The 26,089-nt window shown below is 41.7% G+C and overlaps 1 protein-coding gene across 1 annotated transcript in view; it reads right to left on the bottom strand.

Annotated features, from left to right (window-relative positions):
- Nucleotides 1-10,305: 10,305 nt before the first annotated feature.
- LOC124268789 overlaps nt 10,306-26,089 on the bottom strand; it is a 65,105-nt gene continuing 49,321 nt past the window's right edge. The window contains 9 exon segments of the mRNA XM_046703811.1: nt 10,306-12,227; nt 14,084-14,164; nt 14,379-14,613; nt 15,214-15,377; nt 15,852-15,962; nt 16,887-18,129; nt 19,065-19,204; nt 20,567-20,659; nt 20,984-21,233. Coding sequence (XP_046559767.1) covers nt 11,835-12,227; nt 14,084-14,164; nt 14,379-14,613; nt 15,214-15,377; nt 15,852-15,962; nt 16,887-18,129; nt 19,065-19,204; nt 20,567-20,659; nt 20,984-21,233 — 2,710 coding nt within the window. The 3' untranslated portion in view covers nt 10,306-11,834.

The following is a 26,089-nucleotide window of genomic DNA, read 5'->3' as shown; positions in this document are numbered from 1 at the left end:
CTTGCAACAGCATTTTAAGTGAGCACTACCATGACCGGCTATTTGTCAAGACCTCTCTAAAATGGATACCCGTGAAGATCCGGATTAGAATTGGTCTTCAGCAACCCATGTTTGTCGTAAGAGGCGACTAACGGGATCGGGTGGTCAGGCTCGCTGACTTGGTTGACACATGTCATCGGTTCCCAATTGCGTAGATCAATGCTCATGATGTTGATCACTGGATTGTCTGGTCCAGACTCGATTATTTACAGACCGCCGCAATATATCAGGAATATTACCCATTGCCGCATTAAACAACAACCCATACATACAAGGGAGGTGTTCAGCCGACGAGTAGACTGGCTAAAGTGTCGTAAAAGTTCAATGCAAACATCAAATGCTCGTCAACCCCTTAAAATGGTGTAACAATTTATTGATCATATCCTAGATGTCAGTAACTTACCACGGAATATACTCCCATTCTCATACAAACGACAACAAAGAACGTTGGGGCTAAATTGAAATATATGTGCTAAAGAAATGAAGCGTCCGTAAAAGTACCGTTGACACACCATTCCTCTGACAGGGAGTAGGTACATTGGACAGGATTGCCGAGTTGTGAGCGTTGGTGACGAGCAGGTTTGAAGAGTAGTTCAGCTTGTATCACCAGTGTAAGCTGACTGTGGGAGACAATCCCGATGTTCAATTTTCAGAAGTTGGACGAAAACCCGAGAGGTGACGGTTCTGACAACCTTTGATTCACTTACGATGAGAAGAATGAAAAGTTGTTAGTTGAACATATTTGGCTAAAATACTAGCCTACCGATGCTGCTTATTTCTAAATGTTCAACAATTATGTATGCAGAGGTTGTTAATATGGTGGAAATGTTTCTAAGGGACGAAATATGAATGCCTGGATCGCAAATATTTGAGGATTTTGTAAAATATATTATCAGGCAGCAAACTTGAAATTCATTTTTCACCCGTTTCAGTTATCTTAGGATAACTGATTTCTCTGAAATTCTGTAAACTTGTGCACATGCATGCACAGTATGGCATTAATTGCAGTTTACAAAGTGTTCTACATGTTTTGATGTACAATGTCGCACCGTCGGGATTTTGAGATGGTCCCCAGCCTCCTATGCTTAATGGTCAGATTCGTAGACGTGGTCTATCTATATCGTGTCATCTTCATACGTTGCTCATGTCACGCCGAATACCCGGGTTCCATTCCCCACATGGGTACAGTGTGTGAAGCTCATTTCTGATGTCCCTTGCCGTGATATTGCTGGAATATTGCTAAAAGCGGCGTAGAACCAAACTCACTCGCTCACTCGTGGTCATGATATCAATTGCTGGTCTAATACACCAGATATTGCTGGAATAATGCTGGTGTGAATACTATAAGTTGTTTACTGGTCTCGAGGGGGGATGTTACGACGTAAATTGTAATAACGCGGTAAAATGTAATAAACTGCGGCTAATTGTAATAACACCGCGGTAAATTGTAATACCGCGGTAAATTGTAATAAAAAACGCGGTAAATTGTAATAACTGAACCGCGGTAAATTGTAATAAAAACTGCGGCAAATTGTAATAACTTAAACTGCGGCAAATTGTAATAACCCCTGCGGTAAAATGTAATAAAATACATTTCATTGCCTATTATGCAAGGAAACATTCTTGATGTTAAAATGAGAGACTAAGCTTTATAAAAATCCCAACCCGGACCTTGAAACATCGGCATCTCTGATTCCTTCTACTTTCCAAAGAAGGTCGAATTCCAGCTTTATAAAAATCAAAATCCGGACTTTGAAAACATCGGCATTAATCGAAAACGGTAACAAACTGCGGCAAATTGTAATAACAAGCGCGGTAAATTGTAATAAACTGCGGCAAATTGTAATAACTGGTGCGGTAAATTGTAATAACATCTCTGAATCCTTCTAATTTCCAAAGAAAGTCGAATTCCAGTGTTTGTTTGGCTTCATTATGGTCAGATCCCATCACTGGGATGTTAAATGAATGAAAAAAGGAAAATAATTTGGATTATTTCTATCATTCAAACTGAGAGGCTTGAGCCGTAAATTCTAACAAACTGCGGCAAATTGTGATAACAAGCGCGGTAAATTGTAATAACATCTCTGAATCCTTCTAATTTCCAAAGAAAGTCGAATTTCAGAGTTAGTTCGACTTAAGCATGGTCACATTCCACCACTGGCTTGTTAAAAGAACGAAAAAAGGCAATATTTTGGATTATTTCTATCAGTCGAACTGAGAGCCATGTGCTGTAAATTCTAACAAACTGCGGCAAATTGTAATAACAAGCGCGGTAAATTGTAATAAACTGCGGCAAATTGTAATAACTGGCGCGGTAAAATGTAATAACATCTCTGATTCCTTCTAATTTCCAAAGAAAGTCGAATTCCAATGTTAGTTTGGCCTCCGGTGTTATTACAATTTGCCGCAGTTTATTACATTTTACCGCGTTATTACAATTTACGTCGTAACACGGTTCTAAAGCCAAATTCTCAAAAGAATGTATGCTTTGTAATAAGAACTGCTATGACCGAGATGCCCACATCATTTTACATTGTGAATCTGCAATGAGCCAAAGACATAATTTTTATATGACACTACTTGACCTACTGGACGTAGAATTATATGTATTTATTGAAATGCTTGATGATGAAGATGCCCTTGTACTGTTTTGTGGTGCAAAACTTCACATCCCTGGCCTTCATGAAACAGCATGGCAAACCATCATACTTCATTTTTCGAACTATACCTATTCTTTAAAAGATTCCTTTATGTATACTTTCTGAACTATCATTGTTGTAAATAACCGTGCTTTTATACATATCATATGTACATATATGTAACTGACTGATGTTTGTTTATGTAATCTTCGAATATCCTTTTGGAGGAAATAATTCATTCATTCATTCATTCATTGAAAAACTGATCATGCCATTTGCCATTACCGAGTAATACTGGCATGAAAAATGAGTGTATCTGAGAACGTACCACTCTCTGAAGTAGGTACTATAGTCCAGTTCGTGGTTAGTTTCGTTAACAAAAGTTTGATAAGCACAACAGCCATCGTGCCTTTGGTGTATTGTAGGTATCCTATATATAGATATTATACCATGTGATTACACATCTGCTCATGAACCAATATTTGTGATTATAATCCCGCAGTTGAATCAGTTGTGGATTTCTTCATGCTGTGTTGAATTTAGTGGGGCTTTACGTCACATTGACATTATTCCAGTCATATAGTGAAGAGATCAAATCTGCATTCATAAACATTTTAAATACTAAGTCCAAATGTGTCTTTTTTTTAAAAAAAACACCATATATAAAACAAGCAAGTCGTCATGCACATTACATAGTTACAGTTTATAATACAGGTCAACTTCCCTCCGGAAGTTAACAATAAGATGCCCGCTCACGTGGGAAAACAAGTCTTGCATTTGAAAAGTCCGCACAGTAAAGCAGAATATGCTTCATGGTGAACACTTCGTCGCAAGAGACACACAAGGGAGGTCCATCTCCATCTGTTTTCAGCAGATAGTCATGAGTAAACCGACTGTGGCCAATACGACATCGTCGTGAAATTACCTCATAACATCTCGACTGACAACCCAAGTAGGTATAACCAATTGTTGGCTTCAATTCATGAAGTCTATTTAATCCTACTTGGGTGTCCCACCTGTTTTGCATGAGGTCCGATATCTTCATGTATGTACTACTGTAGACTACAAAAAGGCGAGCGTCTCAAGCCATACCGGTGGCATCCATTACAAACGTATGTAAAAGACAATTGTTCACCTGAAAAGTTTCGGGAACCCAAGGTACAAGTCAAACTAAGGAATTGCATCTGACGACATTTTTGTCCCTAGAACATCAGAATGTGAAATGTCCACATGACTACCATACAACCAATGTTGCAACCCTGATCGAACTTCTGGGCAAGTGTCTTATCACGATCTTTTAAATCTTAATAAAGGAGCATGCTCGTTTATACCCCCAAAGTAGTGATATTTAAACATCAAACATCTAAAATCGTTTTGGTGGTTATTTTGAAAGTCTTCATCAAAATGCCCTATTTTGATCGCATCTGAGGTTTAAAGAACCTCCTCGTTTCTCATTACCTAATATTTACAATGTCTGAATTTTGACGCAAAAATCATTTGGATAGGCTAGAACTGCAAGAGAGACCATGCAAAGGTTAGAGTACATATGGTCGGGGTATAGACAGAAAAACGCCTGGTCTTAAATACAGTGGATACAGGAAGAGACGGTTCACAGCCTGCGGAACGGTACCAGGTGAACGGCCGCAGCATTTACCGTCACCCGCAGCACATTTGTGCCTTCTGCAACTTCAGGGTTGAGTACTGATCCTCTTCATCCTCATTTCACTCTGTGTTTATTCCGGACATATTTTACAAATAAAATGAGTTCACGAGGCTTTGGTTCCTAATGATAATGACAGTGACATATTTATCAAATAAAATGTGTTCACGAGGCTTTGGTTCCTAATGTAATGGTAATAACAGTGTGAAATGTACCATTATCACAAACTAAATGACGACTTTCGATTGCGTTTCGGAATTTTTATTCGCATATGATTTCTTACCATGAAGTAAGTGCATTAACAATGCCTATTGTCTACTACAATCAAACATAGATGTACTATTTCCATGACAGATTTCACAGATGGGTATGATAACAACACAAATGCATACATGTTTCTACATGTAATGAAAACATGTGTTTGTTAGGAGGCAAACGTCAGCGTCTGACAAAACTGAATCAAATACACAAATACTGTAAAACATTTACAAAATAGTAAAAGCCCATAGTGCGATACTACACTTGACCATAAGCATGAATACATGATTGCTGTGATGTTAATGTGTTTTTACAGGTGAACTATTGACATTTGCATGTGTTTGTGACGATACAGTCAGTGGGGGAGAATATGCTTACTTCTTCGCGAACACCTGGCATCATCACTATTTATGAGTGGTTCACATCGGAATTATACAATTAGCGGTGTTTTCCTATTGCTTTACTGATTTTTGCATCACAAGGGATAAATATTTCAGTGTTAAAAGTGTTAAGGATCTTTTCAATAATGGTAATTATCATTTTATCAAAAGAAATAGAACTGATTGATAAATATTGATGCATATGTTTTGGACATACATGTATTTTAATGATTGGTAGTTTAGATTAGTAACTGAGATTGTGAGTGGCTGTATTCTCAAAGGGGCTTTAAGTATTGTAAGATTTTTGTCCTCCTGAGAGCATACATCACAAAACATTCAAAGTTAATTTTAACCTACCACATTTTTTAATCGTAGTATTATTGTCATTTTAATTTGTGGCTAATTCTAAGCACAATCGCCAATGGCTGATGGGGTGGTGTAAATCCAGCTAGGGTCCATGCAGGAAACAAAAGTACAGGAAGTCCCCATGGACCCTAGCATGGTGATCTACCTTCAGTTGTTGGCGATCTATAGCCTGTTTTTATATTATGTATTGTCCAAGTAGTGCAATTAATTTTAACTTTACATGCTAGTTTTAATTCTAACTGTGATAGTCTAGTTGTTTTACTATCTTTTGACGACAGGTTTTATAATATACGCATATTCTTTATCAACGTCGAATTTGTTCTCGTCACGAGATGGCTGAAACATTGCCGATGTGACGGTAAATATTAACTCACTCACTTCTATTGCTGTATTAAAGGTTTGATCATTATTATTATTATTATTATTATTATTATTATTATTTTTGTGTATCCCTTCCAAATAGTGATAATAGCAGTTGTAAAAGGTGTACATGCTTTTGACTCGCCATTTCTTCGCAGGCAAGCTATAAATAGATATATTTATTTACTTTCTAATATCTTGTACAAATTACTAATGAAATGTGCATGTCGTTTCTTCTGAGACTGAAGGCTTTTGAAGGTTAATGCAACATTTTCTTTGAAGGAATGCCTCTCAGAGAAGGAAAATGTTCTTCGTTTTGATTTTTGATAATGGCCCCACTTAGCTATATTCCAGTTTTGTATAAGAAGGCAGTCTGTAGGTAATCGCGTCTGCATCAGACAATCCAGTGATAGACATCGCGAACATTGCGACATAACGATGTGCGTAACCCAAGTCAGCCATCCCGATCACCTCTTGCGACACGATAGTCGCAACTGGAAACACTGGCTGAAATACGCATGTGGTATCATATATGATAATACGTAGCATATATTTAAAGTATGTTATAGCAACCACTTATTCAGATCATGATTGAAATAGACGCAGAGTATATCTAGAATACACATGGACTAAAGATTATCTTGTCAGAAGATAGTGACACCGATAGAATTTGCTTCACGGAAGGGCACACTTGCACAAAGCCATCTTAACCCTACGAGTATATTTTGAAATTAGTTTCCGTTAATATATCGGAGGTAAAATAATCGTAGCGTTCATATCGATTTGTGCAGGTGGGCCCAGACCTATAATTCATTTCAAGAACTAGAATTGAGGGCAGATTACCCCTGTGCAGTACCAACAACCATGGTCGTCTGCCTCTATCCGTCCATGTCGATAGTCAGTGCATGTTCATCAGTGTCATCATCAGAGAGAAACTCATACAGATTAGGGTCATATGCTCCCAACGATAGTTGTCCAGGAGTCACAGACGGCACGATGTCTTCCATCGGGATGCTTGAATCACCAAATGAGAGGTCTGGAGGTATACCGCAGTGACCAGTGGCTGGAGGTATACCGCAGTGGCCACCGGTTACACTTTGATCTCTCGCCTGACTGTCAGTCACGTTACCTTGAGTAGTTTCACTTACCAGACCTTTATCTCCATCAACTTCAGAACTGTCTTTTCTACACACAATATCATCAATCCCTCGTGGCATCTCACAATCAGTTGGATCAACTTTACAATATTGGCTTGTGTCTGCCTTGTATTCTAGTTGAGAAGTAGGGTCAACTGTTTCTCCACCTCTGCATCCACCACTATCAACAACTAAAAGAGGAGATTCACCTTCGTCAGCAACGCTATCAAAAGTTATATTGCTGGTCAAGGAGACTTGGTCACGGATCTTCGTGTCCTTAAGCTGAGTCCTGGTTGCGTCACTTTCTATTGTTACAGAAGGTGTGTTTTCTTCCTTTCCGTCTGCTGTTTGGGTGCTGTCAGATCGTGGTGCGCGTATTTGTAAAGTGGGAATCATCGTCTCAAGATCGACAGCTTCGTACTGCGGCACTGTGGATAAGTGACTGGCCTTTGCATCTTTGTCCTTCACAGAGGTATTAGTTTGCACAGAATTAGGCGATGTACTGTCTGTTTTGGGGGATGCAACGCCTGTTCTTGCAACTGGTCCTTCTTTCAGCATGTGGACATACAGGCCGTCTTTATCTGTTTGTCGTATTTGTTTGTGTTCAGAAATCGGGGCTGTGCTGGCAAATGGCAGCAACTCAGTCGTCATCGTATGACTTTTTTGAAAGAACTCTGCTTTTCCTCCATTGTCAACATCTCTCGATGATGTAGTATCTGCGAAAACATTCCTTCCTGTAGAATTTGGTTCTACTTTCAAAATCCGTTTGGTGACATCATAGTCCGTTTCATGAACCTTTTGGTTTAAAAGGGAGACCAGTTTCTGCTTTTTCTTAGCTGGTTGTTCACATGAGACATCAGCTTCAACCATGGACGGAATTAATGGATGGTGGGTTTCCTCTGATTCTCCGAATAGCAGACTCTTTATGCTTAAATCATTTGACGTAGCTTGGATGCTTCTCGGGACCTCCAATGTCTTTGGCCAAGTGTCCTTTTCAGACGGAGCAACATTTACTTGCTTTGCACTTGAAACAGTAGCTGGTTTAGGATTTAACAGCCGAGGACTTGCTAAAAGTGCAGTTTTCAATTTCATTTTCATCCCATCAGCAATAGTTTTCAAATTAACAGACGATGCTATTGGTGGCTTTGAAGTGGTACACGATACTGGTTTCCTTGGTCTTGTTAAGTTAACTGGTTCTAGATTAGGACGTGTTGAGTCAGGAATGTTATAGAGGAAACCTGCGCTACGATCCAGAGTTTCGGGGTTTACTAGAGCTCCAGCTGTATGCAAGAAGGATGGTATGTTATAGGGTCTGTGGAACAGTGGGTGGATGAAGTCATGCATGGATGCCGATGGGCTGGCTGGATAGGGAAACCTGTAGGGATCAATGCTACCCCCGCTGAACATGCCGAGTGGAGGAAGGCGTGTGTCCACGTCCAACAGCTTGGACTGAAGTCAAGAATTTGAAACAAAATATACTTTAAAGTTGACCACAACGTTGAGAAAGATTCGTGCAGCATCACATGTATACAGCAAAATAGCACTCATAAAATGGTGAAAAACTAGGGTAAATGATGTTTATCATGTAGCAATACCTCGTATCCTACACTTCAAGTCTTTCATAGCTGTGATGCATCCACATTAACAACATTTCACGTTCTTTTTTCTCTGATATAGTGATAAACAAACCTTAAGTCCCCCACCATATTGATTACTATTAACGATCCAGTAGATGTTCTACAGTCAGGAATTAAAATATATCAAGCATTGTCTAAACGCACGCCACCTAAATCTGTCACCAACTTCAAAAATTGTCTGACAACTACATAAGTTGGTTTCCTGAACTTAACTGAACTTCAGTTCATTTACATTCAGGCTGCTAATCATGGCATTAGTGATACAACATTTACATCATTATGTGCATCTAAACACACAAGTATAGGATATGCAACAGCAACGAGCAGTGAGTGCAGATAATAGAGTACAACATTCAACTGTTTGTGTTAGTAACACAATGGTTTCACACATTTTGGATAATTGTGTTGAGTTCCTAGTTTTTAAAGAAATAATCCATTTCAAAGAAGTTTGTTTTATTGCAAAATGTGTGTGAATTAGGTGTTTTTCTCATTTTCCAGAGTAAACAGATAAACAAGTAATGAAATTCATCATCTGAATCAGTTGTTTTACAAAGTGGACAATTTCTTTCAGTTTTTTCTATTTTCCAGTTTCAATGGACAGAGATCTAATTGGAGGTTCTGTATTTTACACCCAACGCATTTTCCGGGGAATTTAGGCATTTAGACACTGTACATGATTGGAAGACGTATCTACCGTAGTTCTCCAAAAATATAATCTGATATGACTGATATCATTTTTTTAGGTATTTTTTTTAGGTTGTGACTTTGAAAACTTTGCCAAATGTAACAAAGTCAAAGACCATCGAAAACGTCCTATTGTTGTTGTACAGAAACTTGTGGGTGAGGAGAGATAATTTTGATCTTTTCCAGGCAGTAATTTTGTTGTACAGAATAGACTTAGTCGAAAATAAACCATGCAATTATGAGTATTGACCGATCGATTGGGTTTAGTTTTAGCAATACTCCAGCAATATCATGGCAATAACAGAAATGGGCTTCATATATTGAAATTAAGAGTACTTTTGAGTGAGGTTGGAAATTTTAGAAAACGCAGATGAATATGTTCAATGCTCTATAAAGGTTCTAAACAACAAATCTCTCAACCGTACAAACGTATCCTGTGACCAAACTGTCAAATTGGCGCAGTTGACAACCAAGAAAGAGACTGATTAAATTTACGTCCTTTGCTCAAAACATAACACACAGCTTTGTTTCCTGTTGTACTAGATTTTGTTTTCTGAAGGTAAATTTTGAATGCTTTGCATGGTGATAGCGAGGCATTTATAAGAATTGATTTTCCAAAGTGGCTTGATCTATTTATAAATAATTTATGTATCTAATCACGTTTGGATCCTCCAAATTTCATCACCTTAATTTCAGAAAGAGTTCTCACAAAATATGTTGACTGAGTCTAAAATAATTTGCAAATGCTGATTATTTGTAGCTAAGATTACTGCATCATATACATACAACAACAAAAATACACACGTATAAATCAGTTACACACGTGCCTGCATTGTGCCCAGTGTTGAAAATGCCAGAGAAAAATGATCTGCAGGAAGGGAGATTATACTCTACATTAACTTGGAATTTCAACTCTGAGAATCTGCAACATTGAAACTATGGAAACGCAAAGGCACGATCATAAATGGTAAAACAGGCTCACACCAAAAGCTTGCCTTTATCCTTCCACCTTAAACTAAAACGTGTAGCACCATAGAAACTTTGTGCACCACGGTAAATACATTCACGACAGCGTCTTCCTCCTACACAAGACACAAGACTGTTCTGCCAGATGACACAGAGAAAGATAGGAGACAACACAGAAAAAAGACTGCAAGGATTTAATCATGATTTTCTTCAATACATTGAGACTTCAATTGCAAAAGAAACAACAGAATTACCTTCAGCTTTGTGAGTTTCTCTTATCGTTCGTCTACAATCATTTGTGTCAGTTTTAACAATGAAAAGCAATATATTGACAACTGGACTTCAATTTGAAATTCATCATGAAAATATGTTTGAGATCATTGGTTTCGTGCTTAATAACAAATGTTTGTGCAAAGTAACAAATCTAATAGATACACTAAAGAGCGATGGAGCAGATCAAAGGGATACTTCAACATGGTGGAAGATCAGAGACAGAGCTTCACACATCAAGCAACTGTAGCTTCACCTGCTCTAACATTCTACAAGGAGAATTTTACCTTTCCTATTCTCATACATCACAGATGCACACACGTTGTAGTGAATACAGTTAATCTTAATCAGAATCATCTTTCCTTAAACTATTAGCGCTTTATATCCATGTGCTATGATTGAAGAGTGCAAATGATCCAGTTTGAGCAATGATCAACACCACCATCCGCTCTGACCACATATTCGCCTCATATTAGCAGCACAAGTTCCTGAAGGCCTATTCCATCCTAGAATCCACACAGGGATATTCTTACACCACACCCCTGTATACAAGTTCATACAACACAATCTCCTTGTATCTGGTACTCACATGAACCTGTGGTAGATTGACATTTCTGAAAGTATTCCTTATCAAATACATCCCTGGTGAATACTTGATAACAGTTAATAGCAAACACAGTCAAAAAGCATCAGAGACACAATAGCTTGATAAAAGGGAGTGAGTCAGTGTGGTTTTACGTCGTTTTTCAAAATATTCCAGTAAAAATACAGCAGGAGATATCAGGAATGGGCTTCACACATTGTACTCCGGTGGAAATCAAACCTAGACCTTTCATGTAATGAGTGAATCCTTTCCCCACTAGGCTACCCAACTGCCCCAACTGAAAAGAAAGGTGTTTCTTCAGATTCTGTTTCTCAAGCTTATCGTTGGAAATCCATCTCACGTTCAATAACGTTATACCGCTTGAAATTTGGCAATCCGTAAATTGTCTAGCCCATTTTGGCTCTTTCGATGAAGAGCTCATCTCATTTTGTATTATGTGTAAGACAAATGATAATAAACAGTTTTGCAGGTAATCCTCCTTGGAAGGTTACAGGAACGTTCTGTATCACTGTGATCTGTTCTGTAACACACTACCTCAGTCAACATGCCACATAAAGCAGCATACAGTTAGCAGCACGTGTAACAGATTAAACAAGCTACAACTTGTCAAATAACATCTACTGCATATACATGGTAGTCAATCAGCATTCAGATGCGTAAGGAACAAAGATGAAAATAAACAAAGACAACAATGATCTGCACAAAAAAGCGGCTTCCAAAAATATTTATTTGTCATCAGAAAGTGCAACAACTTAGATGGAACTTTCGCTAAGCTGTGGGCAAAACAAAGTACGGACATATGCACCATGCCGCCATACCGAGATATACACCATCATTAATAAGGACCATGCGGAAGGTGTACCTGTACCGCTGAAGTCAGTTTCCCTGGCGACGGAGACACCAGTGCATCATCCCCATCTGATTGGCTGGTAGCTCCAGTGGAACTGCCATCTGATTGGCTTGTGGACACCTTGCTGCCATCTGATTGGCTGCTTTGAATTTTGCTGCCATCTGGATGGACAGGCAGTTTAGATGGGTTGGTGGGTGATGAAAATGGAGACAGAATGTTCTTTTTGGGTGAAGGTGAGAAAGGGCCTGTATGTTTGGGGGAGAGAAAGGCTGGATCCCCAGGTGAGCTGTGGTCGGACGTCTGGGATGGAGCTTTGTTAGGGGGAGGAGACAGGAATCCAACTGTGCTCAAGTTTGCCGACTTGTTCGCATCAGATGACTGAAAGAGTGAGAGTGGAATGGGTTTAGGACCACACTGAACAGCATTTTAGCCCCATTACAGTCCGTTTGAGACAAAATGATACCGATGAATTGCAATCTAACAGCCCCAAAAATAGACATAAAAGAATCAAACCAATGCGGACTGCAATAAAAACAACAGACCAACTCTAGAAAAAAATTGAAGAAGTTTTGTCACAAAAATAAAAAAGTGTTTAAGAAACTGTCATCATTAATTTGTGCGTTTTCCAAGTTGGTTACAAGGGCGCGGTGGCAACTAAAGGAACAGCGTGAAAAGCGAGATGCACATGCATTAGTGACGTCAGAGACATGTGATTACTGCTGATTGACGAAGTGAGAGCACATGAAAGTCTATAATTTACAAAGTCTATGATTTCTTCAAGGATGAAAATGACAGAGGGTGACCCAAGTATGGAATTACTCAGTACATACAGCACACTGCCTGTGCAGCTGGGGTACGTGTCATCTCGCCAGCTCAAAAAATTGTTGCGGACCCGTTAATGCACGTGCATCTCGCTTTTCGCGCTGTTCCTTTACGTGCTAATGCGCCCTTGTAACAAAGTGGGAAAACGCACAAATAAATGATGACAACTTTTTTATGTTTGTAACCCAAATTATGCAATTTTTTTCTAGAGTTGGTATGTTGTTTTTATTGCAGTCCGCGTTGGTTTGATTGTTTTACGTCTATTTGTGTTTGTGTTAGATTGCAATTCATCGGTATCATTTTGTCTCAAACGGACTGTACATTACATCAGCCCTTCAGCTGACAAACTAGGCATCATATCTTGTTGAATTCATGCCATTGATCTATCAATCCTGGCACATGTAAGGGACACAACTCTGAATGGGCCTCAGAATTCTTTCTCAGTTCTTTGCCCATTTATATTCAACACTGAAACAAACACTATTTTTTGAGAATGAAATATTTACCAAAGTTCCCTTCAAATAATTCCCTGGTAGATAATCATAAACACTGATGTCGAGACATCACAAGCAAGTGTCCGACCCACTGATCTAAGCTCCATAGTGTGCCATGGAATTGAAGGAGCTGTAATAACAAGTGAAGAAGTGAGCACAGCTCACATACCCCCGCTTCCCACTTTGGGACATGGAAATGATATTGATATATATAATGTGACAAGGATCAGCAGCTCACAAGACTTTCTCCTTGACTCTACTAAACTTTATATACATGTTAGATAATAGTTTTGCCATGTACCGATTACAGTAATAATTTATGGAAACATTATGTTTTTGTGTTTTCCGTGGAAACCTGACATACAATTGAACTTGTTGCACACAATGAAGTGGACGTAGATGAAGATTGTTTTTTAGCACATGGCATATCAGTGGGTCATGATTAACTTGTGTATTAAGTTTGGTGAACCTAGCATGTATAGTTTCGATGATATGCTGTGGCCAGGTAACCATCAAACACATTTTGCACCAAGTCATGTTTCCATGGAAACAACAACAAAACAAATTCTGAAAAAAATTAAAATAACAAAAGGCACATCAATGGGTAATGATTAACATGTGTGTGAAGTTTGGTGAACCTAGCATGTAAAGTTTAAGAGATATGCTCCGGACAAAACCATCAAACACATTTGGCACTAAGTCGTGTTTCCATGGAAACAGCAATAAAACAAAATTCAGAAAAAAAAAATTAAAATAGCAAAAGGCACATCAATGGGTAATGATTAACGTGTGTGAAGTTTGGTGAACCTAGCATGTAAACTTTTAGGGATATGCTCCGGACAAAGTTTCGGGACGGACGGAATGAACGCTATATACCCCGTTACTTCGTAGCGGGGGGTATAATAAACTGTAACCTACCTGAGATGAGGGTCTGTTCATTGCTATTCTTTGTTGACAGAATTTGATTGCTTGCTCTAAGACAGACTGGCTGCTATCAATCTGCAAACAGAAATGTTCAAAGTTTCCTCTTACAGATTTCAGAGAATACTTTTTATTTCTTTTACATGACACAATGGCAACAAAGTGTTATTAATATGTTTCAGAGATGTGTGTTATTTGATTTACCGGTATGTTCCCATACTGCAATCCTGCAACATCACACAATCCTTCTGAGCTAGTTTAAGAGTTTACACTACAACCATGAAATACTCACATAATCCTTCTGTACAAGTTTGTACGTCTTGACAAACAGGTCCGCACCATCTACAAAAGCATTCAGCTTGTGAGAAGAGTGGTGCCACACTCGGTACACCGTCATCAAGTAGTCCAGCTGCTTGTCTCGTGGCTTCTTCCGGTCCCACTGTCTCAGCTCCTCTCCGATGGCCTCCAGGATTGCCTTGAAGGACGACTTGGCAAAACAGTTCCTCTCCTGGTCCCTGAGATACTTCCTAAAACATACCATGTACATATATGCAAATCACTACAGCTAAAACATCTTAACCAGGTATATGACAGAAGTCTGTAAATAATCGAGTCTGGACTAGACAATCAAGTGATTGATGTAATGAGCATCATTCCAGGCAATCTGGAAACAATTAGCCAGTCAATGAATCTGCATACCTGACAACACTTACATGCTTTGCTGAAGACTTAACCTACACAGAGTGAGTGAGTCATTTTTACGCCACTTTTGGTATATTGCAATATCATGGCAGGGGACACCAGAAATGGGCTTCACACATTGTACTTAAGTGGGGAATCGAACCCGGGTCTTCAGCGTGACTAGTGAACGCTTTAACCACTAGACTACCCCACTGTCCTGCAGACCTGCATGGGGAGTATTTTTAGTACTGATAACTTCGGCTTAACATATATACCTGTAAGAAATAACTACAGAAAATGAATCTGAAATTAATCCCACTTCTAAAGTAAAACTAGTTGTAGGTGAGACAGAGTTAGTGGACTTCCACAACCAATCAGCCTATTGGAAATTTGACTACTGGTTGTCACGGGATTGTGATTGTTCCTACTGACAACTGTCCACTCACTTTCCAGTGTCCAGTGATCTGTTGAGCTGTATGTGGATGTGGTACAGCATCATGATGTCCTTCTGTTCGGTGAGGATGTCTACCAACAGACGGACACTACGGTGGATGTGAGATGCAAAACTCCCAGATCTATCGATCTCTTCGATGGGAATCTTCCATATACCCTTGAGGAAGATATGGTATAAATCAGTGGCGGACATAAAGAAACAGGAAGAAATAATAGAAAAAACATCTTCCAGTAAACCTCAATTCTTTTAAAATCACAACCTCAGGCAGTAAGTATTGAAAAAGTCATTCATGTTGGGTTCGGCTTCAGGTAGGTTAGTTATAGAATATGCTAAAGCAGGTGAAATTAAAATTAAGGGTTGTTGGAGGAAACATTTCCAAAGTATGTTTATTCCTATTTAATTGTTGCATACTGACATCTTCTTTCAAAACATTATCACTTTATTTTATGGGCACCCACCTGTGTAAAGCAAAACTTCCAAGATCAATTATGGATGGGTCTGAATAACAGATTCACTCTGATACTAATACTTGAGTCTAGTTGCACCATTACGATACGAAAATGTCTGCAACCTTTATCAATGTGGGCTTGCTCACTTACTGCCACAACATAGATAACTGAAACACTGTACCTGGAAGAAGTTAGCTGTCCGTCTTTCTGCAAACAGACCTGGTCCAGGCATGTGAGATAGGTTCTGCCAGTTGTTGTTGCCTAGCAACAAGTCCCTGGCATACTCCAGGTTCTGGAACAATGTTTCAAAAGGAATTTTAAGACTCGTCTCAGTCTGAAACTAGGAAATTACTGTCGAAATCTAGCAATTAGTGAGGTAATACTCAAAATAAAGTCCACAAGGTACCACTAACTGACGTTTTCTGACCTCAAGACATATTTGGACTATCAAGGATCATCGGCAAAGAATCTGGACCAAACAATCCAGTGACTGATGTCTTGTGCATCAATCTACTCAACTGGGTTACAATGACCAACATCAGACAAGTGTGCAAGACTGACATCCTAATTCCATTATTAGACAAGAACTGTCACAAAGACCTACTCTAACCCATTCTCTTCCCACAGAGGTTACTTGTCATTTCTCCCTACGAACCTCTGTTCTAATACGGTCATATTTCCTGGTTCTCGTAAAATCCCCTAGCGGCAAAAAATCGCAACACGAATTATCTCCCTTCTTTCTGTCCAATCAGAACACGCGTTACATCAACTTGACTAATACAAGCAAATGTTGGGTCACAAATATCCCTGCTCTGCCAGGAACTTGTGTTGATGTGACATACAAGACATTTAATGGCTAGCTTGTCCGTTGACAACGAGGGCGATGGAGACGCCATTGATCCGCCATTTACATGACTGAGTTCTGTCTATAAGAAACGTTTGCACATCGCGCAGGGAAAGAGCTTCTAGTTTTCACAAAGCATACAGAAATAACCGAGGCCTTGCGAATGATCATTTTTGAAACAACGTCGCTGATTGCACAACTAAATCTGATTGCAACCAATCACGAATCCTGAACACTCGCACCATGAAAGGGCCGTATTAGAACAGAGGTTCATAGGAAGATATGACAAGTAACCTCTGTGGGAAGAGAATGACTCTAACCTAGATCTTCGGGTTGTTTTGCTATAAACATGGCATGAGATCTCTGTCTTACCTTGTGGTATGGTGATGTCATATACACGTGAGCCAGTCTGTACAAGGACTTGTAGTGAGTCGGGAAGCGCTGCACACACAGATGAAGTGCGTCAATACACTTATCGATCAGCTCCGTGTGGAGGATCTCTGTGTCCAAGGAGTCCTGTTGATATGAATCAGACTCATCTGAGTTGTCCGACAACCGTGATGATTCATCATGCAGTGATTCATCATCTGGTTTAGATTTATCAGTATTCTTAGTTGCAGGTTTTGGAGAGTTAGAACTAGAGCCTTTCTCCTTAATCTTTCCAAAAAGCTCCTTTTTAGCTTCAGGTCCAGCTTTAGTTTCAGAATCTTTAAAAGAGTCAGACGTCTTCTTCACTGATGAGGATTTGGTAGATTCAGCAGGATTTGAAGATTCATCATCACTTATCTCAATAACATCTAAGTCTTGGACAGGAGGGACTTTCCCCAAGATTGGAGTACTTGCAGAAGGTTTGGGATCCTTTACAGAATCCTCGGCAGTCTTGGCCTTAGACTTGTCCCCACCAGCTGAATCTTCCATATTTGGCACATCATCAACCACCATGTCATCTTCAGTCATTGGAACCATGAGGCCAGTGGCAGGATCCAACACCAACACACTATCATTCAACTTGTCCTTCTGTTCAGCTTCATTTGCATCTTTCCCTTTGTCTGCTGGCACTTTATCATCACTAGATGTCACCTTATCATCACCTGGCATCACTTTATCACTATCAGGCATCACTACACCACTTTCAGACTTAGCACTGTCTGCCTTGATGTCCTGTAAATCATTCTTCTGTCCTTTTTCTTCAGGAACTGATTCCAATTCCTTACCAACACCTTTCTGTTCAGCAGTTCCTGTAGGATCTCCATCTTTTGGTGTAAATCCTGTACTCACATGCCTCTGCATCTTCATCGCATCTCCATCTTTTGACACCTCCATTGCTTCAGGTTTGCTTCCTCCTTCTTTTTCAGCAGTTCCAGATTTATCCTCTGACTTCTGTACCTCCTTAGCAGCTACAGCTGCAGGTTTGGAGTGTGAGCTGTCGCTACCTTGAACGTCCTTGGCCACGTCACATGATGTGTCTGACCCGTCCACGGAGCTCTTCTGCTTTGAGTAGGTGTGGTCCTGGGGGGTCATGTGGTATACTGGGCGGGCCTTCAGCTGGCTGTAGGCTGGGGGAGTGAGGTTAGAGGAGGAGCTCTCATCCATGGAGCCTGAGTGGGACTCTCGCCTGCATTATACAAATACATCATTACACAGTAATCCCACTGAAGGAACGTTTCATATGCCAAAATTTCAATTAGAATTATAGCTGTTTTATATAATATGGTAACCAGTAAACTATCTTAACCTCACCTGGGTGTTGATAGAACAAGCAAAGATTGAAATAAACGAGGCAACATCATATGAAACCTGTCTAAACAGGCATCCCACGTGACTGAAATAAAATGCCTGTTTAGACAGGGGGGCCAGATTAGACAGTGACGATAATTTTCCAACATGGCTGCCATTTACACACGTCAATCTCTCAATCTAGCGTGCCGAGAGGAGTGTATTGGATTAAGGGACCCTGATTGGACTGCTTAGAGCAGCTGATTCACCTCGCAATCACTACTTCCTGATTATCTGTCGTGCCAAGAGGATTAATTAGTGTATTGGATTCTAGGGCCTTGATCGGACTGCTCATACCCATGCCAGTTAGGAAAGTGTTAATTACAGTTAAAATTGCTTGTTTGGACAGAAAAGTCGTGCCGGAATACGGAATAGACAGGTGCCAGATTAGACAATGTTTAATGATGATAATATCATCGTAAAATGGCAGGACCAAAATTTTATGCCAGTTTTGATAGTGTGCCAGGTTAGACAGGTGCCGGTGTTGGCAGGTTTAACTGTACAATTAACCAGGCCACATATTGCAACCACTCAATCACTATCAAGCTCAACCTTGTATTTTAGACCATGATTGCCATATCATGGCACACAAAAGGATGCATCTCTGCAGATTGCATTAGAACACTTGGTGGCCTGTATCTGTTTCAGAATGATGGACCATCTGATCACATGAAAATACATCTATCATGTATCAAGAACGTCGAATTCAGCTCGTGTTGGGATATGTGAGGAATCCAGGTGGTGTACATCAAACAGCCCAAGTACAAAACTCACCTTTCATGCCTTTTCTCCTTTCCCTTTGCGAAGGGACTCTCTGCAGCCTCTGTGAGGTAGTGCTGGAACAGCTCGTAGTCCACCATCCCGTCCTTCTTCAACAGCTGCTTCAGGATGGCCACATGCAGGCGGTAGAACACCTGAAACATCGCCATAACATCACATATTCGCCACAGGTAGAACACCTGAAACATCGCCATAACATCACATATGCACCACAGGTAGAACACCTGAAACATTGCCATAACATCACATATGCGCCACAGGTAGAACACCTGAAACACCATGAAACATCGCCATAACATAACATCACATATGCACCACAGGCCATCACACAGGTAGAACATCATCAGCCATAACATAACATCACCTGAAACATCGCCATAACATCACATATCGCCACAGGTAGAACACCTGAAACATCACGCCACAGGTAGAACACCTGAAACATCGCCATAACATCACATATGCACCACAGGTAGAACACCTGAAACATCATCTTAACATCACATATGCGCCACAGGTAGAACACCTGAAACATCGCCATAACATCACATATGCGCCACAGGTAGAACACCTGAAACATCGCCATAACATCACATATGCGCCACAGGTAGAACACCTGAAACATCCTGAAACATCGTCGCATAACATCACATATGCACCACAGGTAGAACACCTGAAACATCATCTATAACATCACATATGCCACAGGTAGAACACCTGAAACATCGCCATAACATCACATATGCGCCACAGGTAGAACACCTGAAACATCGCCATAACATCACATATGCGCCACAGGTAGAACACCTGAAACATCGCCATAACATCACATATGCACCACAGGTAGAACACCTGAAACATCATCTTAACATCACATATGCGCCACAGGTAGAACACCTGAAACATCGCCATAACATCACATATGCGCCACAGGTAGAACACCTGAAACATAGCCACAGGTCTTAACATCACATATAGGTAGAACACCTGCCCACAGGTAGAACACCTGAAACATCGCCATAACATCACATATGCCATAACATACAGGTAGAACACCTGAAACATCATCTTAACATGACTTGTGCTCAATTGGTACAACACCTGTAAACGATGTGTATGTTCTATGAGTAGAACAAAAGCAACATCATCCAAACATCATCTACACTTTATAGATAAAACATCATCTTCACATCACTCAAGCAAATTAATTTCATCAATGTTCTGTTGGTTAAACACCCAAAACCACACCAATGTTTCATAGTTAAAACACCTAACAACACCATCTTAACATCAACTGTGACACCTCGGGACATCTTTTAAAACATCATCTACACTACGAGATGTACAAGTTAAATGTGAAGCTGGACTTCTATTCCAACTAGTGACATGTAGCTGTGAGTGCTGAAACAACCACACCAATGAACCAGGTCCCACACTGTAACCCCCTCTGCCTCCTCAGACAGGCCAGGACTACACAGGAGCTGAGTTGCTGTTACCTCAAGTGCTTCCAGAGCCAGTTTTGGTGGGCTGTTGGCATATGTAATCTTCTTGGGGTAGAAGGCCTCATCCTCATGGAGGTAGATTGCTGCCTGGAATGAAATGAAGTTAGTGAATATCTTGCTGAACATCATGCTGCATGTGTGGAATATTTACCAAAATTTGCATTATATGTCAGACAATTAAGTGGTTCTGTAAGGTTCCAAGCATAGCTCACCTGTCCAGGAATATCTCACCTGCTTTCAGTGATCAAGCATACCTCTCCTGTCCACAGTGCTCATACATATCCAAACTATACTCACCTGTCTGTAATGCTCCATGCATAACTCACCTATCTAGTGCTCCATACATAACTCACCTGTCCGTAATGCTCCATGCATAACTCACCTGTCTGTAATGCTCAACACATAACTCACCTGTCTGTAGTGCTCCAGGTACTCACCTGTCTGTAATTTAGGGTGACACCTCTTCTTCTCCTTCACCTTGCCTATCATGTAGTGGTGCAGCCACTCCTCTCCTAACTCACCTGTCTGCAATGCTCCATGCCTCACTCGCTGGCCTTCCAGTAACAGTTCTGGGCGATCTGCAGCATCTCCTGCTTTGTGTCTCCGCCTCACACTGCTCCCAGTAACAGCAGCTCTGTCATCACAGGGGGAACCAGTCTCTCTGTGAGGACATAGAGATTAAGACTGAGTCATCCATATTGATGCCCCAAACCCCACCCCCTCTCCTCTCACTGTACAGGAGGAACCAGTCTCTCTGTGAGGATATAGAGATTTGAGACTGAGTTATCCATATTGACCCCCAAACCCCACCCCCTATTACTGTGTGTAACGGGGAACCAGTCTCTCTGTGAGGACATGGAGATTTGAGATCGAGTCATTCATATTGACCCCCTACCTCCCCCTCACTGTACAGGAGGAACAAGTCTTTCTGTGAGGACATAGAGATTTGAGTCATCCATATTGACTCCTCAAACACACATTCCCCCCTCTCCCCCCTCTCACTGTACAGGGGGGACTAGTCGCTGTGTGGGGGTACAGAAATATGAGACTGAGTCATCCATATTGACCCTCCATCCCTGAGGGGAAACCACCAGTCTATCTGTGAGGAAACACAGATATAAAACAAAGTTACCCATATTGACCCTCTGTCCAGCAAGGCTAGCCAGCCTCTCCATGTAATTGGAAATTTTAATATAAATTGTATGTTTATATATAAATATACAATTAGGTGCAAGTCGTGAGATAGGATAAGTATATATACTTATCCTATCTCACGACTTGTACCTCTCTCTCTTGCTTCAACTTTTAGTGGAACGACTGTAAACTTTTTTCCATAGGCCTCCTTGTCCATTCGCCCGTGCACTCCATGCTGCTCTCCTTAATTAGCTTCCTAGTTCCTAATAAAGCTTGCAGCATGCTCCACTAATTGCCCACTACCTTGAATGATCATTCTCATCTTGGAGCCAACGTTGTAATCTGAGTAGTGGGGAGGCTGGGCATCCATATTAAGTGATAAAGGACAGTATATAAATTTACAATTTATATTAAAATTATCCATAGAACCCTTCTGTTTAACAGCTGGTCTTATCCTGATGCGTGATAGTAGATGTTCAAGGGAACCCCTTGGCTTACTGAACTCATATGCTTGTAGTGGGACTCGAACCCCTTGGCTTACTGGCACAACGACTCCCAGGGAGATGGTTGCTCCCAAGCGGTGTTCGGCCGCAACCTTGTACAAGACAAGGGACGCAACTCGGCAAGTAAGCCTCGCCTCGCCACGATTTACAAGGTACCCCCGTAATTAAAGTCTTGCGACTAGAATCGGGCCAGCCCCTGCTTCAAGAAGGCCCCCAGACACCGACCGAGGCAGGTGAAAGAGAAACACAACTCGGCGTCTCCAAGGTTTAACGTTCAGTCCGGGCAGCATCAAATTGACCCTCACTCTTTTTCCTAAGCTTAGTCAAAGGGTGTAACTTTGGAGTCAGAACGCACCGAAATCCACTGGAATTCGGGAGTGTCACACTTCACTGACGTAATTGCTCCTTGGAGTAGAGGTCAGTAAGGGTGAATGTCGAACACCTCTGCATCGTCATACTGATTGTGCCTCAGATCCGTAGGGCCACGCTAGGTGGCCGTATTCCGATGCCTTGGTATGGAGGCCAAGTGAAGTAGTTCTTAAACCCATATAATGAGAACAAAAGGTTGCGATCCAGTTCAAGTTTTACTCAGTATATACAAGGAAGCAGTAACGCGAACGCGGAACCGTCCCTCATCTGTGTTGTTGGGCCTTCAATGATAGCGGTCAAGGAGCAGTTGCTATGGAGGGCCATCGTCGAGGCTAGTGCACGAGTCTCATGAGGATTGGAAGCGGCTGGAGGAGGCAACACAGGATCGTGGCACGACCTGAGCCGTGGTGGAAGTGGAAGATGCAATTCCCCTAAGCTTGCAATAGTCTTCAAACTTCTTCCACTTGTTGTCATTCAAGGAACGGGTTGAAGTACAATGCGATGAAGTGATAGCTGTGGCTCTGAAGATGCACCAAACGTGTAGATTGAGGGTCTCAGGTGACCCGTGGCGCATTTCCGAGAGAGGGTGAAGAAGCAGGTCATCCCGGTTGGGAAGCGGTACTGGGTTTTGCCCTGCCAGGCTTCTTGGGTTGACGAACCAACTTCTTGCTGGTTAGAAGGGTGCGACCAAAGCAGTAGTTTGTTGCTGGTCGCCAATAGTTTCTGTATTACTTTTGGTAGCAGAGCTGGAGGGGAGAACGCAAGGGCATTGAGACCCTCCCACGATATTGCCAACGCGTCGAGGTCCCACGCCAAGGAATCTGGGATTGGTGATACGAACTTTGGAAGTTGGTTGTTGAACCTTGTGGCGAACAGATCTATTTGAGGCCGTGATAAAGGGTAGATCATCGACTGAAAGATCTGGGGTAGTAACTTCCACTCTGTCGGGGACGGTCGGTTAGATCAGGACAAGGCATCGGCGATCACATTTTTTCCCCCGGAATGTGTCTGGATCTGGCTAGATGGAGATGAGATGGAAGAACCTGATCGCCCATTGTAGCAGATTCGCCGAGCCTGTCGAGCTGTCTGATTGGATCAACAGACTGGTTGATTGAAGCTCTGCTGCCCAATGTGAGAAGGCTGGAATTCCAGCTCGTTTATATGAAGTACCTGTTCGTCGGATGACCACAGCCCGGCCACTTGGTGGTCGAGGAAGTGGGCTCCCCAACCCATGAGGGATGCATCGACGAATAGGTGATGAGTCGGTGCAAAGGGCATCATAGAGACTACGGCGCAAACATTCAATTCGTCGAGCCACCATTGAAGGACTAGATGAAGTGGTTCTGGAAGGCAAATTAGTTCCTTGGGGTTGTCGGCCTGAAGGTACGGGCATAGAAATCGCTGTATCGGCCGAAGTTGGAGCTGGCCTCTGTACGTTAAGGCTTGAGCTGACGTCAGAAGGCCCAGTAGCTCCTGCCACTGTCATAAGGTTCCTGCCTGAGACAGTGCTGGAGGAATGCATCGCTGAATCTCTATCCACCTGTCGTGAGGTACGAACATCATCCCCTGACGAGTGTCAAACAGTGCTCCGATGAATTGGAGTTTCTGAGTCAGTATTCGTTCTGATTTCGCGATGTTCAACAGCCACCCTAACTATCTGAGCAGCGTGGTGGTGAACTGTAGCTGGCGAAGCAATACGATCGGATCCTGTTGTGCCAGGATGCAATCGTCTATGTAGCTTTCGAAGGTGATCCCTTGAAAGTGGAGGAAGCTTGTTATGGGCTTGGTAATTCAGGTAAAAAGCCACGGGGCTGTGGAAATTCCAAATGATAGGACTTTCCGTTGGTAGTGATTCCCGCTGAACACGGTCGAAGGTACTTCCGGTACTGGACGTATCGGAACGTGAAGATAAGCATCCTGAAGATCTAGGCTGATGAGGAAGTCTCCCTTCTTCAAGATGGTGCGTAAAAGGTTGATCGACACCATCCTGAAGTGAGGCGGTGGACGCAGGAATCGGGCATTGAACAACTTCATATTGAAGATGAGCCGGAGTTTGTTGGAATTTTTCTTTGGAACCAAGAAGATGGGGGAGTAGAATCCTGCAGTGACGGGCGATGGACCTAGGAGCTCTATTGTGAGTTTGTCTCATAGCGTACCTATTGTGGATTGCAGAGTCTGAAGCTGTTCCACAGGATATGAGCGACGTCAGAGGTGGACTGCCAATAACGGGTAGCTGATAGCCGTGAAGTAGCAGGTTGCTGACGTAGGGATCTTTGAGGATGGTCCAATTTGGGGCCAAGATCTGCAATCTCCCGCCTACCGGAGTGTTGTAAATTGGAACGACTGGCGACAGGAGGAAGCACCACGGTCAGATCTGTTTCCTCTGCCACGGCCTTGAGTGGATGCGCTTTGAAAAAAGATTGAGTAAATCTGGATTGTTAGGGGTGAACTGTGCAGTTCGACGCTGTTTTAATGAGTCCTGGAGCTGTGACTTCTGCATCTTTAACAGTTCAATCGAGACTTGAAAGTGGGTTTCTTTATCAACTTTATTAGATACTTCTTGGATGCTACCATTGAAGAGGGAGTCAGTAAACCAAGGCTGGGGAAACAGTTCTGTTTTAAATCACTCCTCCCATGAAGAGATGTTAAGGGGTCCACGTCAGCAAACAGCAAGAGTGTAGCCCAAAAAATGAGACAACTGATCCAAGATAATTTGGAACTGGTCCAGTGCTAAAGTCATTCATCCTCGGATGTAAGCATCTTGATCAGAGTAAGTATGCTCCAGAGCAGTGTTAACAGCGTCGACTGCTGCAATCACGCAACTAAAAGATGGCAACGTTTTTCTCACGGCTGAATCCATGTAAGCCAACTCTCGGTCCTCAATAAGGTAGGGCGAAGCAGCTCGTTTTATACACAGGGTTCCAATATCCTCATCAACTGTTGGAGCCGTAGAGATTTTTGTTCGGCCGTGGACATGAGAGGTAGAAGGATTATATCTGGAAGCAGAGAATCGTCCTTAATTCGTTTCAGGCTTTTGAAACCATCATTTAGTGTACTGGATAATTTCAGAATACAAGGTCGAGGTAGTAGGGTGATGGTAGACCAATCCCTGTTCCTAAGAGTATAAGAGTGATCCAGGTCATCTGCTGAAGTACTCAAGGGAAGTTGGAGCTTCTCAACAATCCAAAGGAGTACCTGAGGTGTCTCAACTGCTGCAAAGCTACCCCCAGGGGTAGATAACTCAGAGTGAGCGGGGGATGCAGGCATGGCTGTTTGGACTGGATCAATCTCAGGAGGTGGACCAGATGAAGAGCCAGGAGCTACTGAAGCCGGATGGGCTGGAGTAGACGGCTGTATTTGGTTCCAGGCTGAGGCTATGGCCCTGATCATCATATTTAGATCCGGAGTCGCTGTAGGAGTTGAATTGTTATCATGTTCCCATGACTCAGCGATGATCCTAGAGTGAGTCGAAGGATTCTCAGAGCATGTAGACAGAACATCGTAAGAGACT

Source organism: Haliotis rubra, unplaced genomic scaffold, assembly GCF_003918875.1.
Source record: "Haliotis rubra isolate DU_JTF1 unplaced genomic scaffold, ASM391887v1 Scf14, whole genome shotgun sequence".
Lineage (NCBI taxonomy): Eukaryota > Metazoa > Mollusca > Gastropoda > Lepetellida > Haliotidae > Haliotis > Haliotis rubra.
The sequence above is the reverse complement of the archived record's forward strand: the minus strand, read 5'-3'. Positions and strand labels throughout refer to the sequence as shown.